The sequence below is a fragment of the Clavelina lepadiformis genome, chromosome 1 (assembly GCF_947623445.1).
Source record: "Clavelina lepadiformis chromosome 1, kaClaLepa1.1, whole genome shotgun sequence".
Taxonomy (NCBI): Eukaryota; Metazoa; Chordata; class Ascidiacea; order Aplousobranchia; family Clavelinidae; genus Clavelina; species Clavelina lepadiformis.
In genome coordinates, this window is record NC_135240.1 from 26,129,729 (window position 1) to 26,155,943 (window position 26,215).

The 26,215-nt window shown below is 37.9% G+C and overlaps 2 protein-coding genes across 9 annotated transcripts; both read left to right on the forward strand.

Annotated features, from left to right (window-relative positions):
* Positions 1–1,151: 1,151 nt before the first annotated feature.
* On the forward strand, positions 1,152–15,448 carry LOC143461808 (inverted formin-2-like). 6 transcript variants are annotated; one of them, XM_076960128.1, is made up of 21 exons: positions 1,152–1,311; positions 3,031–3,223; positions 3,559–3,677; positions 4,155–4,237; positions 4,488–4,603; positions 5,093–5,252; positions 5,512–5,545; positions 5,841–5,873; positions 7,252–7,399; positions 7,489–8,186; positions 8,357–8,492; positions 8,607–8,721; positions 8,845–9,081; positions 9,182–9,303; positions 9,471–9,668; positions 9,860–10,057; positions 10,145–10,291; positions 10,443–10,564; positions 10,807–11,897; positions 13,294–13,365; positions 14,227–14,365. In XM_076960128.1, exons 2-20 carry the CDS (start codon positions 3,032–3,034, stop codon positions 13,332–13,334), a joined length of 3,990 nt encoding a protein of 1,329 aa, XP_076816243.1. In that variant the 5' UTR covers positions 1,152–1,311; position 3,031; the 3' UTR covers positions 13,335–13,365; positions 14,227–14,365. The 6 variants fall into 6 exon arrangements, with proteins under 6 accessions (XP_076816243.1, XP_076816163.1, XP_076815845.1 ...); XM_076960048.1 differs by lacking the exon at positions 13,294–13,365 and adding an exon at positions 12,236–12,316 and having other exon boundaries at positions 14,227–14,362; XM_076959730.1 differs by lacking the exon at positions 13,294–13,365 and having other exon boundaries at positions 14,227–15,448.
* Positions 15,449–18,635: 3,187 nt separating this feature from the next.
* Positions 18,636–24,809, forward strand: LOC143470428 (inverted formin-2-like). Of its 3 annotated transcripts, none has more exons than XM_076968564.1 (16): positions 18,636–18,939; positions 19,086–19,201; positions 19,852–19,934; positions 20,113–20,234; positions 20,364–20,523; positions 20,597–20,630; positions 20,696–20,858; positions 20,971–21,587; positions 21,783–21,918; positions 21,994–22,108; positions 22,341–22,577; positions 22,803–22,924; positions 23,082–23,279; positions 23,517–23,714; positions 23,794–23,925; positions 24,070–24,809. In XM_076968564.1, the coding sequence occupies exons 1-16, from the start codon at positions 18,736–18,738 to the stop codon at positions 24,142–24,144; spliced, it is 2,712 nt and encodes a 903-aa protein (XP_076824679.1). In that variant the 5' UTR covers positions 18,636–18,735; the 3' UTR covers positions 24,145–24,809. The 3 variants fall into 3 exon arrangements, 2 of the variants coding, with proteins under 2 accessions (XP_076824679.1, XP_076824687.1); XM_076968572.1 differs by having other exon boundaries at positions 20,711–20,858; XR_013119367.1 differs by lacking the exons at positions 23,794–23,925; positions 24,070–24,809 and having other exon boundaries at positions 23,146–23,279; positions 23,517–23,656.
* Positions 24,810–26,215: the final 1,406 nt, after the last annotated feature.

Consider the following 26,215-nt stretch of genomic DNA (forward strand, 5'->3'; position numbering starts at 1 on the left):
CACCACCAGGATGAAGTTGGGTTTAGGGCAAATGAGGCGTCATTATTGCTTACCAGTGTTGTACCTTACCTTGCTACTAGGTAGCATATGTCGGCGATAAGATTTTCTTATCAACGTTACGTTCCCTTGATCGCACGCCGTAGTAAATGTCGTGATGTCATCTTGATTTCTTGAAAATCATGCGTCGTACTGGCCACACTGCTTGCATCAGTTAGCTCAAAAGTATCCTTCCGTGAACGTCCAAAGTACAGACAGACGCTATGCATGGTTGGTTAAATAACTGGATCGCGCGTTGTTGTTTTGGCACACATGACACATGATGTAGGTAGTTTACAGTGAGATCTATAACAGAAGACGAGCTTACAACAACGCGCCAGAGAAATCAACTACAGGGGCGAAAAAAGTTGAGTAAGCATTGTCTGTGAGTTTTTAAATTTTTCCAGGTGACGTTTGTTTATAGATTAAGCCTGTTATAAATACTAACGAACACCTAAGCAAGCTGTAGTAAATTTCATCTTTGACGTTTTAGAACTACCATCAGTACCATGCCAGTGTACAGGCTTAGCAGTCATATGACCTCAAAGCCAACTCCTTATTACCGCTTTTAAATTCGGCTAAAATTTTTAGCATGAAATCATTTAATCGATTCTTCCTCACGATGCAAAGGTTATCGCAAAGAAGGTTCAGTTTGTGAAAAGATGACAAAGGTTTTCGTCAGAAATAACCTTTTTAATCATTCATGATTCACTGATTTGAAATACATCAAAGCGGTATCCTCGCTGGTCTCTGCCAGAAGTTTACTCGGCTCTTAGGACCATTTTTTTGTTATTTCATCAGCATCGAAAACATTGCAAGCAATCTGCTTAAACTGTGAATAATCTCGCTCCTAACCATGTGTACTACATCGTTAGCGTTTGCGTTTCACAATTATGTGGTTTGCAATTCTAGACAATCAGTTATATCCAAATGGAACAGTCCTGGTCAGGTTCTGCAAACGAGGATGTGACGTCACAAATATGAACAATTGCGTAATCGAGTGATTAATACCTGTATCACTACAAGCAAGCCAGTGCCGCTGTCAAACCGTTAAATTTAATTGTTACAGCTGTGAATTGTTTAACATGTTTTGACTCCATTGTACTTGTGCAATTTACATTGGTTGCACTTCGTTTTAAACTTGGTTCATCATATAGGTGTTGAGTTACGAAATCTGCTGAAAATGTTGGCGAACTGACTTGCTGAGATTTAAGTCTCTTTTTGAAACTAAACATCTGAAGGATAACAGAAAGAATTAAACGTTGCAAGAAAAAGGTAAGGATACTCGTTGTAATGAAATGCAATTGATGGAAACTTTTCCTGGCGCTTTGTCCTATTCCTGGAATATGTTTAGGCTATGTTGTTTACGGTATAAGACGAATTTCGCAACCGGTATAGCTTGCAATGTTGTTTACATTACCAGCTTTACATACAATCTTCCTGGAATATTTAAAATGTGTTACGTGAATCGGCATTTTCTTGTTTATCTACGAGCTTAATTATTCCTTAATTGATTTTTTATAGCTTGGATAAAATGATGGGGGAGATTTTTTGGCATAAACGTGAATAGCTGCAAGGTCATCCGCGGACAACGATAAGTAGATAACCATCATGGAAAAACAAACACCACAGATAGAACACTTGCTTTTGATCATATTCGAACATAACCTCAAAACCACTGATAGAGATAATTATTGAATAGGAACAAGGACAAGGACAACAAGGACACTTTTCAGTGATACCAACCACTGAAAACAACACAAATGTAGGATATAACGTTGCAAGTAACAAAAAAACACCTTTAAGTTTAGAAGCGGTTTAAAGAGTAGTCTGACAAGCCCAGCGGAAGTTATTGGCAAACAGGGCTTTGTATTGCGGTATTTATGGTGGGATCTGTATCTCAGCAAAGTAATCGCATGGTTGAAGCTGCGCTATCATTGTTCAATGACAGCATTCTACATATTTTAACGCCATATAACTTTAAGCTGGACCGATAATATTTATCCTTGTTTATTGTGTGCTAGCATGATATCAGAGCGTACGTAAAAAACACATTTCTCAATTGTCTTCAAGGTTTTGAGATCAATGGTTAAAATACCTTTCAGTTTATCGGTGGTTTGAGCTCTATTCCCGCGCATTTCTCAAACCAAACATTTTAAACAAATACCAGTTGTTTGACAAATCATAAGCCATGCACTATCGGGGGTGTTATTCGCAAAACATCGACAGTGTTTTTTGAGGTGCTTTTAGAGACAAAAACGGTCTCTCAAGGTTTTATACCTTAGCAACCACAGCAGGAAATTTGCAGTTAGTTTTTAAAAGTCGCAGTCTCTTAAAATCTCTTCGCGGTCGCCATACCTTAAAAAACTCTGAACATCGATAAGATGGTTTTCACATTACACCACCTTGCAGTTAACATCGTCCTGAGTTTCAGTCATCTCTAACTGCGAGCTTTGAATTCTTCGCATATTACCGAATTGAAGTTCCAAAGTTTTACTTTGTTTTTTACCATCCATGTGATTTTCCGCGTGAGCTTTTGAAACTTGTCTGTCCGTAGCTTAAATTATGATTAATTAGCAACTTAGATAATTAAATTAGACTTCTTGAGTTGATTGTCAGTAAACCAGTTTGCTTGGTCAAGCAATTAGTGAGATTGTTTCTCTTTTCGTTGCTAATTCTGAAGCTCTGTAGAATAGAATGTTAAGTGGCACTCCACGTAATTCTTGCCGTACCAAATCCTAGATTTTGGTACGAAACTTTCGTGTGATTTCTATGTATTGTAGCAAGCGTTGATCAATATAATTCATAATGATTTCAAAAACACGAAAAACAAGTTTTTATGCAAAAATTGTCAATTATTTTTCGTTGCTTTATGTGCAAGAACTTTCTTTTTTCTCTAAACACTAATCTAAGGCGATCTTAGTCAACAATCGCTTTTTTCGCTTCTCGTTCTCTCGTTTTTATCTCTTCTCATCAAGATCGTGTCTTCACCAGGATGTTGAAGAAAAGATGGAGCAAGGTGGCGATGGTAGCGAAGAAGAAGGAGAAGGACGAGATGGAGGAGACGCTCTCAAACCTGGAAAACGCGGAACCGGAACTCTGTATCAAGCTCCTCCACTTCCCGTCCGTGCAAAACTTCTCTGGGTTGAAGAAGAAGATTGAGAGCTGTAGCGAGGAGTGGATGCTGGTAAGAGATGATGAGGAAGTTGTTTTCTTAAAGAAGGTGTTGTGGGTGTTATGTTGCTAGGTGCTAGGGTGCTAGGTGTTAGTGACTTTGGAAGAAAGAAAACACCGCGTTTCAGCTGTAATTTGTCAGATTAATATAATAATTCAACTCATGTAAGTTTACATTCGTATCGCATAGCAAGAACGCCTTAGCGTCAACTGCTGTCTTCAGATTCGACTTAAGCCATGCGCGTCATCTGTGTTTTCACTTACATGTCATATAATGTGTTTTCGTTTCAATTGACGCGCAAAGAACATTGCACGACAATAATTTACATACAAGTGCATCCTTAACAGGGCTTTTTAGAGCAAGACGGCCTCGCCATTTTGCTCACGACCCTGGAGAGGCTTTCTGATTCTTCGAGGTCGTCGAAGGCGGCCATTATTACGTCAATGGAGATGATACATTGTGTTGGGTGAGTTGAATGCTGTCAGCGTACATCGAGTTTCAAAATTGCAAAAATACTGAAAAATACCGTAGACGCGGAATATTAGAGTCCGACATGTTTTATTTTACTGTAAATAAAAGCGTGAAGGTGGATTGTATGATTACATTTTGACACGTGTACATTAAAAAAAAACGCTTTTTGTATAAAACTAACCACAAGCAATGCCTCGGTTCACAACGTGGCGTATCCTCTTAATACGTCACCGCAAGCTAAACCTGCCGTATAAAGCTGATAATGGTTTCAAGCCGTTGAGTCAAAATAAGCGCCTTGGTTTGAGGCATTTTTCTGGTGGTCGTCGTACGGTACAAGCATTCGCGCATCTAGAGATTGTGATTGTTCTTGTTTACTTGTACGTCTTTTATCAGACAACCGCAGCAGCGTTGAGAATTGTCGTTTGAGACACAGGTACTTATGTGCTCAAATCATATTTGCATTTTATTTCAGCTGCGTCAAAGCCGTCATGAACTCACGTACCGGGCTGGATTACGTCATCTCACGTGACGAATACACTCGGATGTTGTCAACAAGTGAGTTGTCAAAATTATTTTTTGTATTTGTCTTTGAAGAAAATTGAAGAAATTTGATTGCAAGCGATTAATATATATGAGTCCCTTTGCCATGGAAAGTGTCTCAGTGGTATTTGAACCATCTTTATTGGTGTTTCAATATTACACGAATGTTTGCAACGATTGCAGCCTCCCAAATAAATCTTAAATTTTATCAAGTACGTTCCACCGCTTCTTCAGTTTTTCTTTTTATTAACATTTGTCATTACAGCGCTTGGCAGCAGTAACGTGATGGTGAAGAAACAAGTCTTCGAGCTATTGGCAGCAATGTCCATCTACACTCTGGATGGGAAAGCAAGAGCGATTGATGCCATGGAGCATTATAAGGTTCAATATGAGAGAATAATATTAATTCGTGACGTAACGACGGGCATTGTTAAAACGTCTTTGTTGACAGTTGTTTAATTAGATTCGTGCAAACAGTGACATTCCTTGATGAAATTTTGTCAATAATCCAACAAATCAAACATGGTATAAGTATTTGTAAATGTTAATTCGATCCATGTGTGTAGTTAATTTGGATTTGCCCCTTTCTGAATTAGCCTATGTTTTGTTCTTATTCACCATGAATATTCCTTCAACCTACATCAACTTCCAGTTATACCTTCACACTACAAACAACTTAAGTTAAATCCTGTAATGGTGAGATCAATCATAATCAGATATTAGTTTCCACTATCCCGGAAGATCAAGTTAAAATATACTTGAGGAAAATTACACAGTGAAGCGTTTGATAACTGACCATGATGAGTAACGCAAACAAATGTTTTCATGCTGTACCGAGGTTACCGGAATTCATTGTTTTCATTTTTGCAGCAAGCGAAGTCACAACGGTACCGTTTCAGTGTTGTGGTTAATGAGCTCCGTGCGGCGGAAAATATTCCGTATCAAACCGCAATCCTCTCGTTTATAAACGCCGCAATCCTCTCCGTTGATTCGATTCACGAACGGATTCAATTAAGAAACGAATTTATCGGTAATATTATTGTATCGATGAGTGGGTTAATAGATTGTGGATAATGTTAATATGTTCGAAAGGTGTTCTGTATTACATTGCAATTGAAAAAATGATAAGTTTTGTTGCCTGCGTTTCATTTTGTTGGTTCCAATTGTTTTAGGAATATTTGATGTTATACTTTTTTGATATGTTTACAAAACTAATTATCGTTAAAAGACAATTTATTAAAAGTGTAGCAATGTAAATGTGTAATAGAAGATATGTTTCAACATTTCAGGGTTGCAGTTGTTGGATGTGCTTTCTGAGCTTGGGTGAGTTTGCTAATGCGTTGCACGAGCTCCCACTAGCGAGCGAATTTTATGCTTGTTGATGCCTTAAAGCTTAAACGATTCCGTTGTGTAGTTAAAATCTTACAGCCTTTATGGCTACTTACTGATGTGTACGATAACTGTTTTATTGCGATGTGGCTGGAACGCCACGTTACTAATTTAGCAAAATTAACGTATGTGTTTTAACGCAGAGCTGTGATTTTCTAACTTTCATCAAACAGCTATGTTGGTTTTTTAACTCAAATAACTTCTCAAGATTTTGATACTTTTGTAACAGGGTGCGCGTCAATAACGCAGATAATACTGATTAGTAAGTTGGTAAGACTGTTCTGCTTTTGCCAAACATGCAGCCATTTTTCATGCTTGCAAAAATGACAGTCATCATTGGCTTTGTGTTGATTTTGAGTGTATTGTGATGGGCAGATTTTTGTTGTTAATTCATTGCTGTGGTTGTCAGATTGGTGTATGATTTTTGTTTTTTGAGTGTTTTTTGAACATGAGATGCTGTTGCTGATTGCTTGCGTTTAACTATTGGGTTGTGATTTTCTATGTTTTTGTGGTCACCACAAAAATATTGTCTGATAACAGCAAATGCTTAACTTTCCTTTTTAAATTTCAAATGAGCATATTGCTGAAAAAAGCGCCTGAATTCAACCAAAAATATGTTTGACTCTTGTCGGCTTTCACTTTGCAAAATTTTTTTTTACATCTATGCATGTTTTGTGTTTGTTGAAAGTGTAAAAGTAGTTACCGGTATATTACAATGTCATCTACAACAGCAATAAAATCTAGCCGCATAGAAGCAGTATGGCACCTAGAATAGCGCTGTAGTCGCGCGTGATAGAAGTACATCGGGAAAATATAAAAGCACCATTTCGTCACTAAAATACTTGTCTTTACAGTTCAACCTGTGACGAAAAAGTTGACTTAGGAAAAGGGTAATTTAGCGTCTTTACTGTAATGACTGCAGCATCTATGCAAACTTTATTGCTTTTAGTCGGCAATCAACAGCAGCAGCGTTTTTTGTCCAATTTGCTTTCCTTGTATGTACCTAGAATTGCAATAGTTATCATATTGCTATGTAATTATTGTTATCCGTCATTTGAGGCTGATTGACGTTGGATTGTAAAATCAAAACAACCTTCTTTTAAGTGTACAAATCTGATGATGAATCAAATGACTTAGTTGTTGCTTGTAATGTTTTCATGGGGCTAATAGCTGTAAATTTTATTCCTTGATTTCCTCATTCTTCATCCGACTTTACTTTTAAGCTTATTTTAAAGTTGCAATCAAAACTCAAAAATTTTTGTCTGTATTGTTTTGTTAAGTTTTTGTCAATTTTTGCAAAAATTTTTCTTACCATTATTAACAAAACTCAAATAATATCACTCAACCGTTACAAAATTACATACATGACATCTAGAAACGCATATAACGGTATATATATCATTCATTTTCACAACACTCATCTTAAATGTTAGCTGTTAGGCCACTTACAACCAGAACCAAACTGGTGGTTACTTTTCATTTCATGGCAGTTCTTCGATTTGTTGCAATTAGCTTTCAACTAAAACTGCGTCATTGTGGCATGCTGGGCTTAATGATTAAAGTGGCTTTAGTGCATGCGCAGTTGATGTTGTTTGACGTGCTGGAAGAAGATGTTAACGTGACTCTGTAATTCTTTGTAGTCACGTTGAATCCGAGGATCTCCTCATACAGATCGAAGTTTTTGACGAGAAGAAGCTTGAAGATGAGGAAGAGATTTTACTCTACACCGGAGTCGAAGGAATCAACATCAACGATCACAAGGATCTTTTCCTTGCCATTTTTAACAAGGTTTTGCATTGTAATTGGTTCCTATGTCCTATATTCTAACACTCGTTTAATAACCTACACTAATCAGATGTTCAACCGTGATTCTGCAGGTATGCAACAGTCCGCAAGCTAACCACTTCCTTACAATCCTGCAATGTCTGCTGCAATTAAATCCTGAGGATCGAGTTTCGGATGTAGCGTGGGAGGTTCTGGACACCTTGGTGCAGCGTGCCGTTGTCATAGAAACAGAAGAGGAAGGGAGAAAGATGTTGAAGGCCAAAGACAATAAAGAATCAACGAAACGCAAAACGAAAGACACTTGCGTTCAGACTGAGGATCTAACTTCAGATGCAGAGTCCATCTCTCCTAGAACTGTTCCTTCAATGCCCTCTTCAGCACCTCCAGTTGGAGGAGCCCCTCCTCCTCCTCCACCACCCCCGCCTCCTCCGCCACCTCCTCCATTTAATGGAATCAATTCTGCTTCAACAGTAGGAAGTGCACCACCACCACCACCACCACCACCTCCTCCACCGCCTCCTCCTCCTGTGATGGGAGGCGCTCCTCCTCCACCACCACCACCTCCTCCCTTAGGGGGAATCCCACCGCCACCTCCGCCTCCCCCACTCCTTGGAGGAATCCCACCACCTCCTGGTGCTCCTCCGCCACCACCTGGTGTTCCTCCACCTCCAGGAGGTCTTGGTGGTGCGCCTAGACTTTTAACGAGGAGATCGGCTTCAGTTCCGAAGCCCACGGCGAAGCTGCGCAAATTTAATTGGCAGAAAATTCCGGCGGGAACCTTAACGAAAAGGTCAGTAAGTTCTCATGGGATTCTATTGTCAAGTGTGTAACAGACGTGTATTTATTGTACATTAGACTGGGCGTATACCGTAGCGTTACCATTCTGGGCTCTATGGTTTGGCAAATAGCTCGCTCTGCATTAATTATTGTAACGATTAAAACATTAATTTAAATTTACAGGAGTAACAGTGTCTGGGATTCCTTGGAAAACGCGTGTCCTGAAGTTGAACCAGACTATAAAATTATTCAAGAGTTATTTTCGCAAAAAGTAATTGAGAAGAAAGAAAAAGAAAAAAAGAAAGCTGTTTCAACTGAAGTAAACACAACTTACTACCTTAGGAGTTTGTGGAAATAGGAGCTAGAAGTTTTATACATAGATAAAATTTTTGTATTGGGCTTGAATTGTGTGGTATATTTTGCATTTTTTCAGGTGACCCTTATCGATTCAAGACGGAGTATGAACATACATATCTTCCTGCGTCAGTTTAAGAAACCCAATGAAGAAATCATCCAGGCGTTGGAAGCAGGAAACCGCGAAATCCTGAGTAAGTAAAACTTCCTTTGTCAGTATTTCTAAGTGACGTCAATGCATTTGAATTACGATGTGATTTGTTGAGATCCTGGAGTGACAATCTGTTGTAAAATATTGACGTTTTTTCTTCTTTCAGCTGAGGAAAAACTAAAGAGTATGCTCAAGTTTCTCCCAGAGCAATCCGAGATCGAGATGATCCGAAGTTTCCAGGGGGATCCCGCGACTCTCGCCAACGTCGAGAAATACTTCCTCCTTCTTTCCAATCTCTCCCATTTTCAGCTCCGCATCGAAGCAGCGGTTGCACGCGAGTCGTTTGAAGAAGACATGGAAGACATTGCTCCAACGGTGAAGAAAGTAAAGAAAGCTTGCAGCGGTAGGCAATATCGAACCTCTAAGATAGTAGTCGGGATAGCTCTTATTTCTCTGCATATTCTGAGTTTGACAACCTTCAAATATTTTTATTTTGTGTTTAGAGATTAGAAATTGCAAGAAACTGGAAGATTTTCTTGTTCTAATCTTAAAGACAGGAAACTACATGAATTTCGGAGCACATTCTGGTGATGCTCACGCATTTAAGATTACGTCTTTATTAAGGGTAAAACTGCCGGGTTAGACATGTTTTTAGGCCTATAAATGTTTTGAAAATAAAACAATCACTTTAGGCAGCAGCAAACGTTTAATTTTACTCTGTACTCGCTATACCGCTAATTTACCTAGTGCTTATATTTTTGTTTTGATTGACAATATTTTGCATGTCTATAGTTAGCTGAAACAAAAGCCAATAAGCCAAGGATGACGCTGTTACATTATGTCGTCATGGAAGCATCAGAAAATCACAAACAACTTCTTGATCTTCCCCAAGAAATGGAGACTGTTGTGAAATGCAAGATGGTGTCGGTCGATCAGCTGTATTCGGAAGTCAGTCGTCTTTCAGGCGCTGTAGACAAGCTGCAGAAACAAGTAAGAGTAGATAATGTTTTGTCAATGTCACTAACCCTTTGTATGCTTACTGATGTTACTTCTGTTACGTAATGGGACATACCACTTTTGGGACGTTTATCTTTAAAAGTAACCCTTGTTCCGTCTTGTAGGTTGTTTGAACCTTTGGGAGTTTAGACAAAACAGAAAGCATTACTAAAATCCTTTATCAGGTTGGCAAGGCGTCGTCAGATGTTCAGGAACAATACGCTCCATTCCTTAAAGATGCTGCGAGTCGCGTCGAAGCAGTCAAGGAGGAGCTTGTGGAAGTGGAAGAGCTGAAGAAAAATCTCGCCAACTATCTGGTGGAGGAAGAAGGGAAGTTTAAATTGGAGGAATGTTTTTCCACCTTCGCCAAGTTCTGCGAACAAGTGAAAACATTTGAATAAATTAATCTCCGAATTCTTTTGTTCAAAACAATCTTGATATTTTTTTTTATCTTGTTCCGTTATCCTCAGATTATCGCCGCGATTAAAGACAATAAAGACAGAGCGATCCTAGAGGAAAAACAACGCAAAAGAGCGGCAATGGAGGCCGAGAGGAAAAAGCAGGCTGCTGCCGGAGGAGGAACGGGAAAGAAAAAATTCATACCTCCACCTCAAGGAGTGAGTAATTGAATCCTCCAGCCATTGAATCTTCCATTCTTGCTCTGATTACTAATATGTGTACAGTATGTTTATGTTGATGTAATGGCTTTGTGTCCAAGATGCGATGCTTACGTAGGTTTCAATTGAAAATAACCCCAAATAAATACAGGAATGCATCATCGACAACCTGCTCAGTGACATCAAGAAAGGATTCAAGTTGCGGCGGACGAGCGTTCCCAGTTCGCACCCCAGAACCCTATCCAAGTCGGGCAGTGTGAAACGAGCAAAACCGTAAGCGAGTATCCCTATCATCCTTGTTATTTTTCTAAACTCACAACGATCTTTTGGCGATCCTGTTTGTCGTGGAGCTGCTGTTCGTGAAGTTGTACATGTTACGCTCTGCTCTTGTTATCGATGTACAGTATGTGTGGAAACATTAATTAAGCCTGCCATTGACAAGGCAGTAGGTATATGATTAATTATTTTTCTGATGCCAGTGGAAGCGGCAACGTCACTTGTTTTTGGTTTGTTAGGAAATCCCAGGAGGTTGTTGACGGCGGTGCAGATGATAAAAAGGCAGTGCTTGATGAAATAACAGAATCTAAAGATGAGGAAAAAGCAGCAAAAAATGATGATGCCGCAAACGCTGACTCCGACAGTAAATCATCCCAACTTGCTGTAGGAAGTTCTACGAGTCAGGAAGAGAATTCTGCAGAAGTTACTTCAAACAGCCAAAAAGAAGACACTACACTATCAGTTTGTAACGGAGTGGTCGAAGAACACAATAAGTCAGACGAATTAGAAATAAATGAGCAGCATAACAACAATGCATCTGACAATGCGTCTGAGTTTGTAGAAAACGACAACTCAAAAAATGTACTAGGCAATGTAGAAATAGCGAAGGAAGTTAATCTTGTGCAAGATGATAAAGATGATGCACTGGTGAACTGTCACGTAGAAGACTCCACGCATCTGACAGAAGTCACTTTAACTGAACCTACCAAAGATGTTGTAGTTGCAAAAGATGATCCAAAGGAAGAAGAGCCGCCGACGGTAGACTCCACGGAAGATCCACTGAAGGAAGATCAGAGCAAAGGTGAGGAAGATGTGACAAACGAAGGTCAGGTTGAAGAAAGTGATTTTACTTCTGATCATCTTTCTGCTCTTGATGACTCCTCTGTTGATAACCCGCCCACAGCTCCTCTTCCCAATAATAAAGGAGCGGATTCTTCCAAACCAGATGAAAGTGAAGAAAAACGTGACTCTGTCAGAGATGGTAAAACTCTTTCACCTAAAAATGTGGAAGTGGAGTTAGAAAAAGGCTCTGATCACGACGCTGGGGTAGATGTTGCTCCTGAATTGCCAGATCTCGCAACGATCCAGGAAGTTGACAATGAAGAGGATGCAGAGAAGAAATCAGACCAACCAAGAAGTACACCTGCCAGTCCCGTCTTGGAAAAGATCATGAACGTTTTTAAAGGAACTTCCCAGTCGTACAATTTGAAGAACGGAAAGGCTTCTTCAAGTGTGGATGCTCCCATTTCTTCCGAGCAGATGAACGGACACGCCTCTGAAACTGACGAGGTTTTCGAAACAAAAGACAATCAAGAACTTAAGGAAACTGGTAAGTGAGAGCATGTGACTGTGCCTAAAGTTTCTTGATTCCAGTTTCGCGTGTCGTGCTATACTTTTTGTTTGAAGTTTCTTCTCAGATTTTCTAAGACTTGTAGAATTCGGAAACGTTTTGCTATTTGTAGATTTAGACACAGATAACAAAGTCTTACGAATGTTTTGTGTGCTTAGTGTGTTACATTCTAAGCATACGTGTGTAGTAATTGTGCTAAACAATGGAAAAATCTCCTTTTTAACATACGAAAGATCCCCACAAGTATGAAAGATGATTCCTCAACGTATTAACTTTGCTTGGAATACTAACTTCAGTGTTTAGCTCTTGTTCTTCAGATTTAACTGTCCTAAGCTTGAATTATTCATCCGACTGTAGCTCTGACGATGAATTTGAAGATGCCCTTGAATATATTTAACGTTGAGTGTGTGTGTTCCGGGAGTTAGTTTTGTATAGTGAATGGAAATAACCTCGTAGAATTGAGCACGTCATAGTCGCAATGTTTCTGAATGTCAATCACGGAACTAACCTTTTCTCACGCTTGAAGTTTCTCCACTTTTAAATCTTTGGTTCACTTTCCCTGGCTTTGATGTTTGAAGTGGTTTGGTTTTTTTTTGGTCGAAGCTCATTTACACCATTTTTTGTTGCTCTGATGTGCAGTGTTTTGTTTAACGGTCGACACCTGCTGTGAATGTTTCCACAAACGCTCAGAATGTACTCAAACCAGATTGTCCACTACATGAAATTATTTATTGGTACTGTTTTGTGTGATAAATCCTGGTTAAACTGTTTGTCTAATCCACATTTTCCTTAAGCTGACAGCAAAACTGAGTCCCATCCGGAACAGGATGATTCAGAGTCCGAGGGGTCACCAGCTGAAGTGTTAACTAGTTTACGAAAACGAAAAAGAAAACCTTCCCTGTGCTCCATGCAGTAATAGTCTTCAACCACGGTTCGAATCGTAATCAAATCTCATTGCTTGTCCATTATCGATGACGATAATGCCCTCTACCCTAAGCATGGCCGTTAACACCTATTATGGTGTCTGAGTAGTGAATTACACGTACACGCGCTTTTTGGTTTTGCATGTTTATATGAATCCATTACTTATACCGGTCATTGTTATGCAAGTTTTTTGGTTACCTTTGTCTGATTGTGGCGGCGCCACAGACAATGCATGACTTCACTGTAAGGAACGTCAATGATAACCTTGACATCTGTTATGGAAACTTAACCCCATAGATATCTTTGATATATAAGATATCTATGGCTTAACCCCACTTGTCCGACGTTGGCCTGTCTTTACCACTTTCTCACCTGATCACACAAAACGCGGATGACCTTTTGTAAGATAATTTACACATCAAATCGATAAAAAATGAAGTTTTTTCCGCAGAAACCTGGACAAAGCTGAAGAAGTTCTTTCGAGTTTTCTAACTCCGATAGTATGAAAAGAGTTATTTTTAAGGTTTGCAAAAGAGTGTTATCCCACGCAATGTTTGTAATTTTTTCTTTCATCACCTTTTTGTTTCTTTTCAAATAAAACTTTTCTCCATCTGTATGGTCTTTTTGTAGTAAATTACTATTGCTGTATTTGAGTAGATTTTTTTTACTCTCTGCAATTTTTTTTCTGTACTCTACCTTAACTTTTCTTATGCTGTCCCCGCAATCGTTTTAAATGAATGGATTGCCCCATTCCGCAATTGCGGAGAAATTCTCTTTGCCAAATTTTGCAGCAAAATTATAAAAGTATCGCCATGTTAAATATCAAAAATTCAGAGAAGACATGATAATTCCAGGATAAATCAATTCAAATCTTGTTAAAATCAAATTTCGACGAAAATTACTTAAACTTCATCGATTAATTACTATGATTTATCAATGATTGCTTAGCTGTTATGTAACCGTGTCGAACGGTAGTTCAACGTCTAGTTCGAGAACATTGATCTCCATAGTTGCATGGTAATATCATCTTGTTATGGATACCATTTGCTCACTTTAGCCAAATAGCTCTGTAGGCCTGTCGGCTAGTTATTCATTTTTCAACGCTTAAAGCTTTGTTCCGTAGCAACCGCTTACTCACTGCATTACTTATATGCTCACTAAACCAGCTTGTTTTTGTCGTTGCCAATGCTAGTTATTAATGTTAGATTAGCTATGCATGTCAAGCCAATGAGTAATATAAGAAATATGTTTGTTATGTGTCACTTTCATTTTGGTTTCGTAAAAAATATGATATTTAAAATTTATTTGATATTTTTAGAAAGTATAAGCACAAAGTTGATTAAATGAGTACGTTTTGAGCTAACTTCGGTTTTGTGATTTGTAGTGAAAACGAATGACCTCATAACACCAGAAGGAAGTCAGACTGGTGGCAATTTCACCAACGATGCAAAAGACACATCACAAAAGACCAAGAAAAACGCCCAACGCACAAAAAAATCCCAGAAACCGAGTGCATCAGGAAATAAGAGTGCTTCTATTTCTAAAAGAACGCCACCCGACGTAGTCATGACAATCCCAAGACAACGAACAAAACCATTGGTTAAACATCAGCTTCCGACCAAAGTGAAACCGATCTCTGAAAAGAAATCAAACCCAGCACTGTCCCGTCCTTCGTTCACGAAGCCTGCAGCTGCAACTACTAAGAAAACTTCAAGACTCACTAACGCCGATTCTAGCTTTTCTACCAAACAGAAAAACTCGAACCGTCCTCCCACTTCGGATATCGGGAAAACTTCTTCGACCGGCCGATCATACGCCGTCAAAAAGCGGCAGAAACTCGGCGAGGTTTCGAGCAAACCTTTCAGTGACTTGAATAAATCCAACTCAACAGGAAGAGTGAAGCCAATCAAAGAACCTCTACTTGATTCGACAAAAGGGTCCAAATACCAACGCAATATCGACGACTCCACAGAGACACCTAACAGCAATCGAAAATCCTTGCGCAAGTCACTGTCGTCGGTAGTGAGAAGCAAAAGCGGAACTAAGAAACCCGCTTCGGGAGGCGCTGGTGTAGCTAAAGCTAGCGGTACAAGTTCTTATAAAAATTGTGTTAAAGAAGAGACTTCTCTCGCTCCTAAGAGCAAAAGTTCACGGTCGAGCTCTTTTAGAAAACTTTTTAATAGGAACTGATGTCACCGGGAATCACCTAATTTGATACCAGGAAGTAGTTCTTAATAATATGAGTAGGTCGGGCAATTGGCTCGGTGTTTACCCGGCCAATTTTATTAAGTTGTATGCATGAAGCGAGGTCGTGTCGTTTAGCGAGTGGGATTGTTTTTATTGTTGTTGCTGCTGCAAATCGAAAATGCAGTGCGGCTTGGTTCAAATCATATTTTTTTTAACTTTTCAATAGACGTGCTTTAAATTTTGCATCGACTAAAATGTAATCTTAGTGTCACGTTCCTTTTTCTGTTTGTGCGCGTTTATTTCTTCCCTCGTTTGCTGTGTGCTTTTAAAGTTCCAAGGTTTTCATCCTTTTACCTGTGCTTTTGTGTTTAAGCTCACCTGATATAAATTAATTGAAATACAAAATGCGATCATTTGCAGCAACAGTAGCAGGACTTTTGACTCTCACACGTTTTGCAAAGGAAGCGAAATCTAAATGGAATTTTACCTCTGAACAACGCTGACAGTTACCATTCATATCCTATATATATAATTTCAAAATATGTTCATTTAATTTCAATAGACGGGAAGTTTGAACGAAGCAATGGATAGCTTTGTTCCTCTCGTGTATGTGTTTCAAAGTTAACGGTTAAGAGCGCCCAATACAATTATGATTAAAGCAAGTTATGCAGCTAAAGCTGAAATATGTCTTTAATATAAGCTTATGTTCTTTTTACACCCAATATCATCACAAACCATTGTAAAGATAGCGATGTTTAAACTTGTGAATGTTACTATTATTTCTTTCTGAGTACACCCCAGATCGTATCAACATGAACCCGTACGACTTGTAATGGTTTACTCCCCTCTTCTCTTGAACGTTTATGTCCAAACTGTAGTTTTATCAGAATTCCCCCTTTTCGACGTTGTTCAGGGAAATCACAGTTGCAAAAGTTTAAGATGCATAAAATACACATGCATGGCACCAACCACGACATCACCTGTGAGGGAAATAACTCTGCAATATGACGCAGTTTTTGATGTTCCATGTGAAGTTACATTACTTTTGCGCAATGCTGTAGAACAGGGGTTCTTAAACTTTTTGGCACACGCCCCCCTTAACGGTACCTAAAAATTTCGCGCCCCCCCTCATTGCAAAATAAAAAAGCATTAAACAAAAAAGCAATTTATTTTCAATTAACTTTAACTGATGTGAAGGATGTAGTTGTTTTTTGGAAACCAAACGTTTAATTCGAGGCTTTGTAGAAGATAATGCCCATCTTAGGTCGGCTTCACAGTCAAGTTTGTTCCTAGGTTTTGTCTTTATATTCATGAAGATGACGCTGCAAACGACTTGGTCTCAAAACGTCGTTGCTTAGCTTTTCTAAGCACATCACGCATTGTGGTACGACTTTTCCGTTCACTGTGGTATCTATAAAGCCATACTTCAGATAATTTTGGTCATACTTTCTCTTTTTTCCACTCATTTTGTGTCAATACAATTAGTTTAATTACTAAAATACCTGGTTATTAAATCAATACTAAAATTAAATTTTACTTCATTTTACGGTTTTAATATTGGCTGACGTTGGTTTTACCCTATTTAAACCGGGTGCGCGACATTACTATTTTTATTATGTGTGGCCGACACTGCACACAAATTTTCAATCGTTAATGACTCGAAAATTATACGTCGTAAACTGATCGGATATTTACAGGTTAGTAGCAAAAACATCTGGCTTTCTGTATACATCATAATTGTAAAACTAAAGAAAATGCATTTAGTGTAAATTAAGTATTTCTACAAGTGATACATTTGTAAAAGTTTTTCTTGTTACGCCGCCCCCCCCCCGTTGTGAGAAAAAACAGGTCACTGCAAAAAGAGAACACAAGAGAACAGTTAGTCGAGCTAGGAGTGCATGAATGAGTAAACGAAAACAATACGCTTCAATGCGGAGAAACACCAAATATTATGACGTAACAATTGACGTATTTCAGAATCCAAATTTCAAAAATACAATTGCCATGGTGACACACTTTAAAATTTTAGTAAAAATGAACCTATAGTGAAAGTCAAGAAAGCATGTTTAGACATAGCTCATATAATAGACAGTTTGTCATCTCTCGCGCCCCCCTTACGAATGTTACACGCCCCCCAGTTTAAGAACCACTGCTGTAGAAGCTAATAAAGGAAACAATTTGGGAAGAGATTGAATTCACAACAATCCGTGCGACGACATACGTTTGAGGAAACGAGAAACTTTCACGCTCAAAACAGTTTAAATTCCCCTTCTGGTATCAAGCGCTTGGGACAGTTTCGATCATAAGATTTTTGACTAAGGTCGAGACTTCACTTGATAACAGGGAATATGTGAAAGTAGAACTACGCTGCAAGATTCTTGTTGCGCATTTTTAAAATTTCAACTAAGACCTTGTGAGAAAATTTCCATAATAATAACTCGCTACTAGCACTTCCTGAAATGCGTTGCTTGTGGTATAAATATTGGTAATAAAGTATTTGTAATGACAAAGCGCAAATTCGTTTCAAAATATGCTGCATTATACTTTAAAATCTTTGGAAATGCAGCTGCAGGCCAACTAAGCTGATGTCAAAGTAACTATACAATCGAGAGACCGAAAAATATTCATTACCGCTGAACGACAACGTAGGCGCCATTATCTTGGCTATTACAGATCTAACTTTTCTAAACTAAGGCGTTGTTACTTTTGTTTGCTCATACCAGAAGAAAGTATGCCATAAACAAAAGGAATGCTATTGAACAAAGATCTTGTAGACGACTTAAAGACGAGATAATAGAGATATTTTTCACCGCTTTCTGATGAATTTGTTTTGTCAGCAATAGGAAAAGCTTACAATGATCCGTTACGTCGCTTTCTAAACTAAAGTTGATCCTGCGTACTCACAAAATAGCCTATTGAAGGTAGCCCTTATTTCCTCTTTAAAAAGCTTCCTGATATACAACATTATAGCTATTATAAGACGTTAACGACGGTTTTGTAACGCAGTACTGCGTCCGCTACGCTCTAGCAGTGACTATCACAGAACTGAAAGAATTTGCGACCGGTTCTTTAGTCATGCTTCACTTATTGCGATTCGGCGGCAGTCAATGAATGTTTTGTTTCCGCACAACCTATTCTGGTCCTGAGGGCAAACGCTGTGCAAACCGAGTTTGTGGTCGTAAATAATTTCTGAATAAGAACAAGTCGGAGTATCGCAGTTTAACTTGAATTTAGGATCAATTTGAATTTAACGTTTGATATAGGTCAGGTATATGAATCCTTTACCATCTTTGTATAATTTTCCTGGAAAAAATCGCACTTTGTTGCGAACGAAGGCAAGTTTCTCAGTTGTTAGATTGTCTTAGGGTTTTCCGAGGGTCGTTAGAAATGACAAGATTAGACTAAAGTAAAAGAATCAATTTAAAAATTTTATTCAGGAAACTTTATCATAGACCGATAAACAAGGAGCAGGTTTTGATAAGATTAACGACGCATAACAATGTCTGACGCAAACTCAGAGCTATGAGTTGGATTACATGATTGTTTCCTTTTCTACGTAGAATCTTCTTAACCTCTGTCGTTTGCTGTACATTCTATTTCAGTAGCAAAGCCAAAAGAATAGAGTCTTACTACTCTAACTTAGTACACGGTGAAATACGATACTTTACTATTGTTTGTATAATCGTGACGTCGTTAGTCACTGGCCATGATGACCAAAGATCGGTGGCGCAGCGCCATCGTGCGGGTCATCGAAAACCTGCGAGAAGAAAGAAATGGTCACACTGACGCCTGGTCCAATCTCGAAAACGCAGAACCTGAACTCTGCATAAAGCTGCTCTACTTTCCGAGTGTAAAAAACTTTTCTGGATTGAAAAATAAAATAAAATGTGGTTCCCCAGAATGGATTGAGGTAAAAATCGAAATTTTTTGACTTTAATGAATAAAAGAAATCTATGATAAGACCTTTTTCTAGCGCAATTTTACAGTACAACAGTTTAAATTTTCCGTTAAGTTTTCGGAGTTGTGCGTTAAAATCATTATAAAAATTATGTTTAGGAATTTTTGGAAAAAGATGGACTCAGACTTTTGTTTGCATCTCTGGAGAGGTTATCAGAAGAAAAAGAAACAAAAAACGCGCTGGTGGCTTCTCTCGAATTAATGCACTGCGTTGGGTAACGAGTTATAGGAATTGTATTTGAAACAATAAAATGATTTACTAAAATAGCATTATTTATTATCATTTTCACGCTAATTTGATTTGAAAAATCATTCGTACAGCTTATCATACAGTAGGCCTGTAAGTACAGGATTGTACGGTTTCGAGGTGGTCAAAGCCAAACTAAAACAATTTATAGCTTCTAAAATTGAAAAAATATGCCTGGTAAAACCGCCAACAATTTTATTTAATCTTTTGCATAAGCATGCGTGAGCGCCTTGAAAAATGAAACAGCTAGAACAGCAAACGTTAAGGTCAATCAATCGGGAACTACGGTATGGTTATTAACGCAGAAAATGCTTTCACTTTGTGCAAAATGAAAGCATTGGTTGGTTTGTCCGCTGCTTCATATATGTCTAAACGCGTAACTAATGTTGATTGTTGAGGCGACCGTAAAAAGTCAACAATAGTCAACGCCAAATAATTTGAATTCTATCTTTGGGATTGAATTCAGCTTCGCGTGAAAAGTTGATTTGACGCAACGTCAGCGCTAAGATAGCACCAGGCAAAACGTGGAAAATAATGAAATGCGTGTTTCTGTTGATTCAAACCGGTTTATGTACCTATAATGTTAAAATTTAAACCAATGAATTTATGACATTTCAGGTGTATTCGAGCAATTATGAATTGCCGTCGTGGTTTGAATTACGTCATATCACAGCAGAACTGCACCAGGATGCTTTCTGCAAGTAAGTATTCACGGTTGTAACTGCTGACATGATCTAAATATAGCTTTGTAATTAAACTTTTAACAAATGTACAGAAACGTTATACAATTACAAATTATTCAAAATTAATCAAACGTAAACCACGTCAAAGTTCAAGACAACAACTGATACCTAACACCAATATGTTTGCAATTTTCAGTTCTTGTTTTGGACGACGTCAACCTCATCGTCAAAAAAGAGGTTTTCGAGCTACTAGCAGCAATGAGCATCCACTCAGCAGAAGGCAGAGAAAGAGCGATTGACGCGATGGAATACTACAAGGTTTAAATTCATGATGTTTTGCAAAATCTTGCTCAAATTAGTCTTCGGTTTCTGATCATCGTAATTCTTTTATGCAAAGAGCCGCTTTAAGTGTTAATTATTAAATTGTCAGTTTTTATTATACTACAGAGAGAAAAGTCTCAACGGTACCGATTTAGTGTTGTAATAAGTGAACTTGAAAACTCTGTGAACCTCCCCTACAAAGCAGCTGTGCTGACCTTTATCAACGCACTCGTGCTAGCCACTGAACCACTGATGGAAAGGATTCGAATAAGAAACGAATTTATAGGTAAAAATCAAAGCTTAACTATAAACTGGTTTAAAATATTTTCAAGTTATGGCTTGTTTTTATTTGTTTACAGGGCTTGGTTTATTGGAAGTCCTTGCAAAATTAAGGTTAGTAGGTGTAGTAACTTTCACAAAAATGAATGTATTCTAAATCTCAAAATAATTTGGAGCAGAAAATGTTTTCATAGACGTGTCAAGTCTAGAGACCTAAAGACGCAAATCGACGTCTTCAAAATGGAGCGGTTGGAAGACGAAGAAGAACTTATAAAAGCTTCCGGGATTAACGGAGTGAATCTTAAAGACCACGAGGAGGTTTTCTCGGCTCTTTTCAATAAGGTTGGAATAACTGGAAAATGTGTAATAAACTCCCCAATTTTGAAGCAGGGCCACAGATTCTCACACGTGATTGCAAAATGCTTTACTTAGTGGTTATTTCCTTGTTATATAGGTGAGCAATACGCCTCAAGCTAATGAACTTCTCACCATTCTACAATGTCTGCTTCATCTTGATCCCCAAGATCCGGTATCCGACATAGCATGGGAAATGCTTAACGCCTTCACACAGAACTTGCTCAAACAAATTCAAGAAGATGGCGGAATCAACTTGAAGCATCACACATCGGATGCAAAGTTCTGGTCCAAATTGGATGACGTGAAAGATTGTTCCGTGCAGACTGATATTGATGATGATGATGATGATTTTGTCATGCGTGAGGTGGAAAAAGATTCTTCTAAAGCTGTGACTTCATCTACTGGATTTATAACAACTCCTGTTTCTTCTCTTCCTGTGCGAAAAGAACCTCCTCCTCCACCCCCACCTCCACCTCCACCACCCCCTCCTCCTCCGCCCCCTCCACCTCCGGTTGGAGGAATCCCACCTCCTCCACCTCCGCCGCCACCAATCGGAGGAGTCCCTCCACCTCCTCCTGTACCAGGAGCACCTCCCCGAGGTGGCACCAATCCTTCAACAACTGTTCGCAGGCGTTCAGCTGAAGTTCCGAAACCTTCAGCAAAAATGCGTAAATTGAACTGGAAGAAACTGGACAAATCAAAACTTAAGAAAAGGTAAAGTCCTTGTTAAAGACTCTATTATGAATCATTTATTATAGATGCGAGGAAGGTGATCAACTTCATGCGCAAGATGCTACTGTAGCAGGAGCTAAAACAAAAGTAGTCTTGCACAAGTTAAACATTTTACAATCAAATGTTACTAATTAGACCGAATAAGTAAAATCCTATTACGTCTTCTTGTTTTGACAGGCTCGATGTTTGGGACTCAATAGAGGAAGAACACAGCGACATCAAGCCTGACTACTTGCTCATGCAAGATCTCTTTGCAAAGCAAGAGAAACAAAAAAAGAAGAACAAAGAAAAGAAACCAAAACAACCAAAAGAAGTAATCCCGAGTTAAATGAAGAGCTACCAAAATGAAAAGAAAACAAAACAATAAACAATGTTGAATTTTTCCCAGATTTCTTTGCTTGACTCCCGCCGAAGCATGAACATCAGCATTTTCCTGCGTCAGCTTAGAAAGCCGAACGAGGAAATTATAAACGCTTTGAAAGAAGGAGATCGCATTATGCTGAGTATGATGATAAAATATTGCTGTTTGTCTGTTGTATTATTTAATGACATTAGTTAATTTGATTTTATATGATGTATCGCTAAAACGTTTTATCGTAGACATGATTTGACAGCTGTTTTTATTGGCTTTTTGTATATCTCATGGGCCTATACCGTAAGCTACGTTGTATTTCTAGTCATTGTTTAAAACTGACAATAACTATAAATTATGTAACAAAAACAAACAACTTTCAGCGGAGACTAGATTGAGAAACCTGCAAAAATATCTTCCTACAAAAAACGAAATTCAGCTCATTCGGGATTTCTCTGGCGATCGCGCTGCTCTCGGAAACGCCGAGCGATTTTTCCTCCTCCTCAGCAACGTACAATATTACCAGCTCCGTATTGAGGCAATGCTGTCACGTGAGTCATTTGAAGAAGACATGAGCAGTCTGGTACCGGCAATCTCTTGCATAAAGAAAGCTTGCAAAGGTGAGCGGGTCAATTTTTATGGAAAACTTGATTTTCTGTTCATTACAATTTCAAATCTTACAGTTTATTGCAGTGCAGTTGCAGTTTTATTGGTAAAGGTATCTGTCGCTTTAGTTGGGATTTTATTGTTGAACTATAGGAAAATCATCTATGCTTGGTAGATATTTTAATTTTTTCTTTAATGAAGCAAGTTGCTTGTGTTGATGTATTTTCTACTTTTTCCAGAACTACTTACAAGCACCAAATTACAAGAATTTTTCTCTTTAATGCTAAAGGCAGGAAATTATTTAAATTATGGTAGCTATGCAGGAAATGCTTATGGCTTTCGAATTTCTACACTTACGAAGGTACAAAATAAAAATACGTTGCATACATAACTCTTTCGTCTAAACTCTAAACCTTTCGAATTATGTAATCTATCCATGACTGTGTGATTTGTGAGGGTAATCGCGAAGCAACGTAGGGTATTTTCCACTATAACTTTGATTGATCTTTGTGTTAAAGCTGGGAGATACTAAAGCAAATAAGCCACGGATGACTCTCATGCATTTCGTTGTGTTGGAAGCAGAGACAAAGTACCCAGCCTTGCTCGGTCTTTCGAAAGAGTTGGAGTCTGTGGTGAAATGTAAGTCTATTTCGGCACAACAAGTGAAAGAAGACGCAGATCGCGTCACAGACACCATTTCGAAACTAAAGAAGCAGGTGGGCCGTTGTTTCAAACTTAAGGCACGCTAGGCTAAGTTAGTTTTGCTATTAGGCTAAAGCTAATTTAGTTAGGCCACTTTAGTTATTCAAGGAAACCGGTAAAACGATTTTTGATTTCCTGAGCAGCATTCTTCATGACAGATCCAAAGTTTTACTACATAAGCTTTTTACTGTGGTGTGAACAAAGCTTCGTATTATGTGAAAACTGCATCTTAATTGTGATGTGCTTTCTAGGTAAAGAAAGCTTCTGATGACGTTAAAAAACAATTCAAGCCCTTTTTGAAAGACGCTGAGCTTCGTATCAGTCCCTTTAAGAATGATCTTAAAGAAATAGAGAAACTTCGAGTCAAACTGGCCGAATTTTTGGTCGAGGATGTTAATAAATTTCAACTGGACGCCACCTTTTTTCTATTTACAAAATTCATTGAACAGGTGCATTGTTATAAAAAATTTGAACTTTGTAATAACAAACTGTTGGCTGCAGTACTAAGGACGCTAATATTTATCTCAGTTGGATGAAGCGCGCGAAGAGAACAAGGAAAGAGCGAAACTCGAAGAGAAAAGAAAGAAGAGAGAAATGATGAGAGGGATAACAGAAGTTGATGGAATAAGAACAACTCCCGCACAACCAGTTCAGCCTAAAGTAAAGACTCAAACATTTGGATTACTTTAAAATTGGGTTAAAAAATAAATTAGCTTAGACTTAAAAATTTAGATTAGCTTATAATTTATTATAACTTTGAAAGCATAAAGCTGTAGGCATTTTAATTTGTTGATTTCTTTATAGGAAAATCTTATTGAAAATCTTTTGGGCGAGATCCGTAGTGGCTTCAGACTTCGAAGATTGAAGAAGCCGAAATGAATGAAAGATCGGATCTTAACACGTCAAGGACGTTGCAATTCAAGCAAAATTAACTTGCTTGGTGTTTTCATTAGCCTACACCGCCGGTGTTCATCAAATGAACCAAATGTTCTCATGTATTTGCTCGTTTTATTATTTTACCTTCTCCAGCTTGAACATGCCATTTCATGCTACATTTTTTTATTATGACTCATTAGTGCCTGATTATATAAATACTAAATCTGTGCACTGTACTTACTTCTGAAATATTTAATTGTCATGTTGTTTTCATTCGTTTCTAAAATTCACCTCTTTTAAATCTTTTCATTTCCCTGAAAAAAAAAGTAGATTTATAAACATCTTATAAGATTGTGATAATAAAAGGACATTATAATATACAAAACGAATAGAATATAGAATTCTTATTTTCAGACGTCTGCTTTACGAAACATGACCTCAATGATAGTTAACATTGCGTACCGATAACTTTCTGTGTTCCGTTTTAATTCGTTACATAAATATCGCGCATGCCTATTTTGCGTGAATTATGCACAGCTGTTCAATGCATTCATTCTACTAAGATCAACGCTGTAACATGGACGTTTTTATGCTGTTGCTGTGCCAAAGTTTTGTCTAAATGTAATTGTTCAAAGAAACTTCAATATAATCAGTACATACAGTTGTCATTCCTATGTGACCATTGTTGAATTCAATTTTAATAAGTTCGATGTAAAGATAGACAACTTTATTGTCATCTTCACAAGGTGACAAGGACTTTGGTCCTATAATATAGCAGTGGAAAACAAGACATTATAATATTGATCACTGCCAATTGAAGCTAGTCATCAGACAATTAGCCGTCAAGGTTAGCAATTAAATCTGTGGGTGAAAAAGCAGACAACGACCTCATGAGACTCATATGTTATCACTCGCAATAAACATTTCAACAAGTATACTTATTGTAGTGAAGTGGTCAATCTCTCAAGTTCAGGTGCCATATACCCACTTTCCATTACAAGATATAGAGTGCTTTCTTATGAGAGTTACACTAACTTACTGTAGATCACAGGATAAAAGAAGTCGGAAAACTAGAAACAAAAAATGTCCACCCAGAAAATATTCTTTATAAATATAATCTACTGTACTGTACTGTAGAAAAGTGAACAAATCGAATTGGTCTTAGTTAGCAGTTCAGTATAGGTGGATAAAAGTTCTAATGCAGAATAGGTCAACTCTAGAGTAATCCAAATAGTTAATAAACGAAAGTAGAAATTTTGCGTCGCTCACTTCGCTAGCATCCACAGTTCACTGGGTTCTTATCTGCAGACTATCAAAATAGAATCGGTCGCAGCAGACTGGGATTTACTAAAGCGAAATTACACAAAACGAATTCACCAAAACAGATATACCAAAGTTTTTCCGTTTCGTAAATTCTTTTAAAAAAGTTAAGCATGTTTCAAGAATGTAAATTTCTTGTTTTTATTGCTTGGGATTTTCATGAAGAATAATTTCATGAATAGGTAACATATGAAGCAATCGTTCCAATTTTTAAAATTTGTGGTTTGAAATTAACCGGGTTCGCAGAATCTTGATGTTAATCATTCAGCTTGTTCTCTCTTTGTTTGAGTTCACTGTATCAAGTTCGTTTATTTCTTATTGTTTGCGCTTTTCTGTTTTGTCGTTTAGAAATCAGAATTTGTCAGTTGAGCGTTAATACTTTACGCGCAGAGATCCCATTTTTTCATATTATCTGTTACAATAATTACATTATCAGCTTATTGTTCTTTTATTCAGAAACAAAAGTATTGAAATAAGTTGATAACTTTGATAGATTAGAAAAATGATGGTTTTAGAATCCTTTCAAATTCAAAGTAAATTCCCGATCGTAAACTATTAAGGCTTATATGATTTTATAATTTATTTGTAAATGTTCTTCAGCAAACCAAACAATAAATGTTTATAAGATGTCTATGTTCCAAGTTACCACATCGCGAGAAAAATCCTAGCCGTCCTTTTCTGTTGTGGTGTGGGGCAGGTATGTGAATGGATAATTATCTGATTAAATCCTACTTTGAGAGTTGTTTTCGGCCGT

Coding starts and splice junctions, on each gene's coding strand:
- LOC143470428 (XM_076968564.1), top strand. CDS start 18,736: ATGATGACCAAAGATCGGTGGCGCAGCGCCATCGTGCGGGTCATCGAA. Junction 21,919..21,993: donor AACCAAAACAACCAAAAGAA/GTAATCCCGAGT, acceptor AATTTTTCCCAG/ATTTCTTTGCTTGACTCCCG. Junction 23,926..24,069: donor CACAACCAGTTCAGCCTAAA/GTAAAGACTCAA, acceptor ATTTCTTTATAG/GAAAATCTTATTGAAAATCT.
- LOC143461808 (XM_076959730.1), top strand. CDS start 3,032: ATGTTGAAGAAAAGATGGAGCAAGGTGGCGATGGTAGCGAAGAAGAAG. Junction 10,292..10,442: donor TCATACCTCCACCTCAAGGA/GTGAGTAATTGA, acceptor AAATAAATACAG/GAATGCATCATCGACAACCT. Junction 10,565..10,806: donor AGTGTGAAACGAGCAAAACC/GTAAGCGAGTAT, acceptor TTGGTTTGTTAG/GAAATCCCAGGAGGTTGTTG.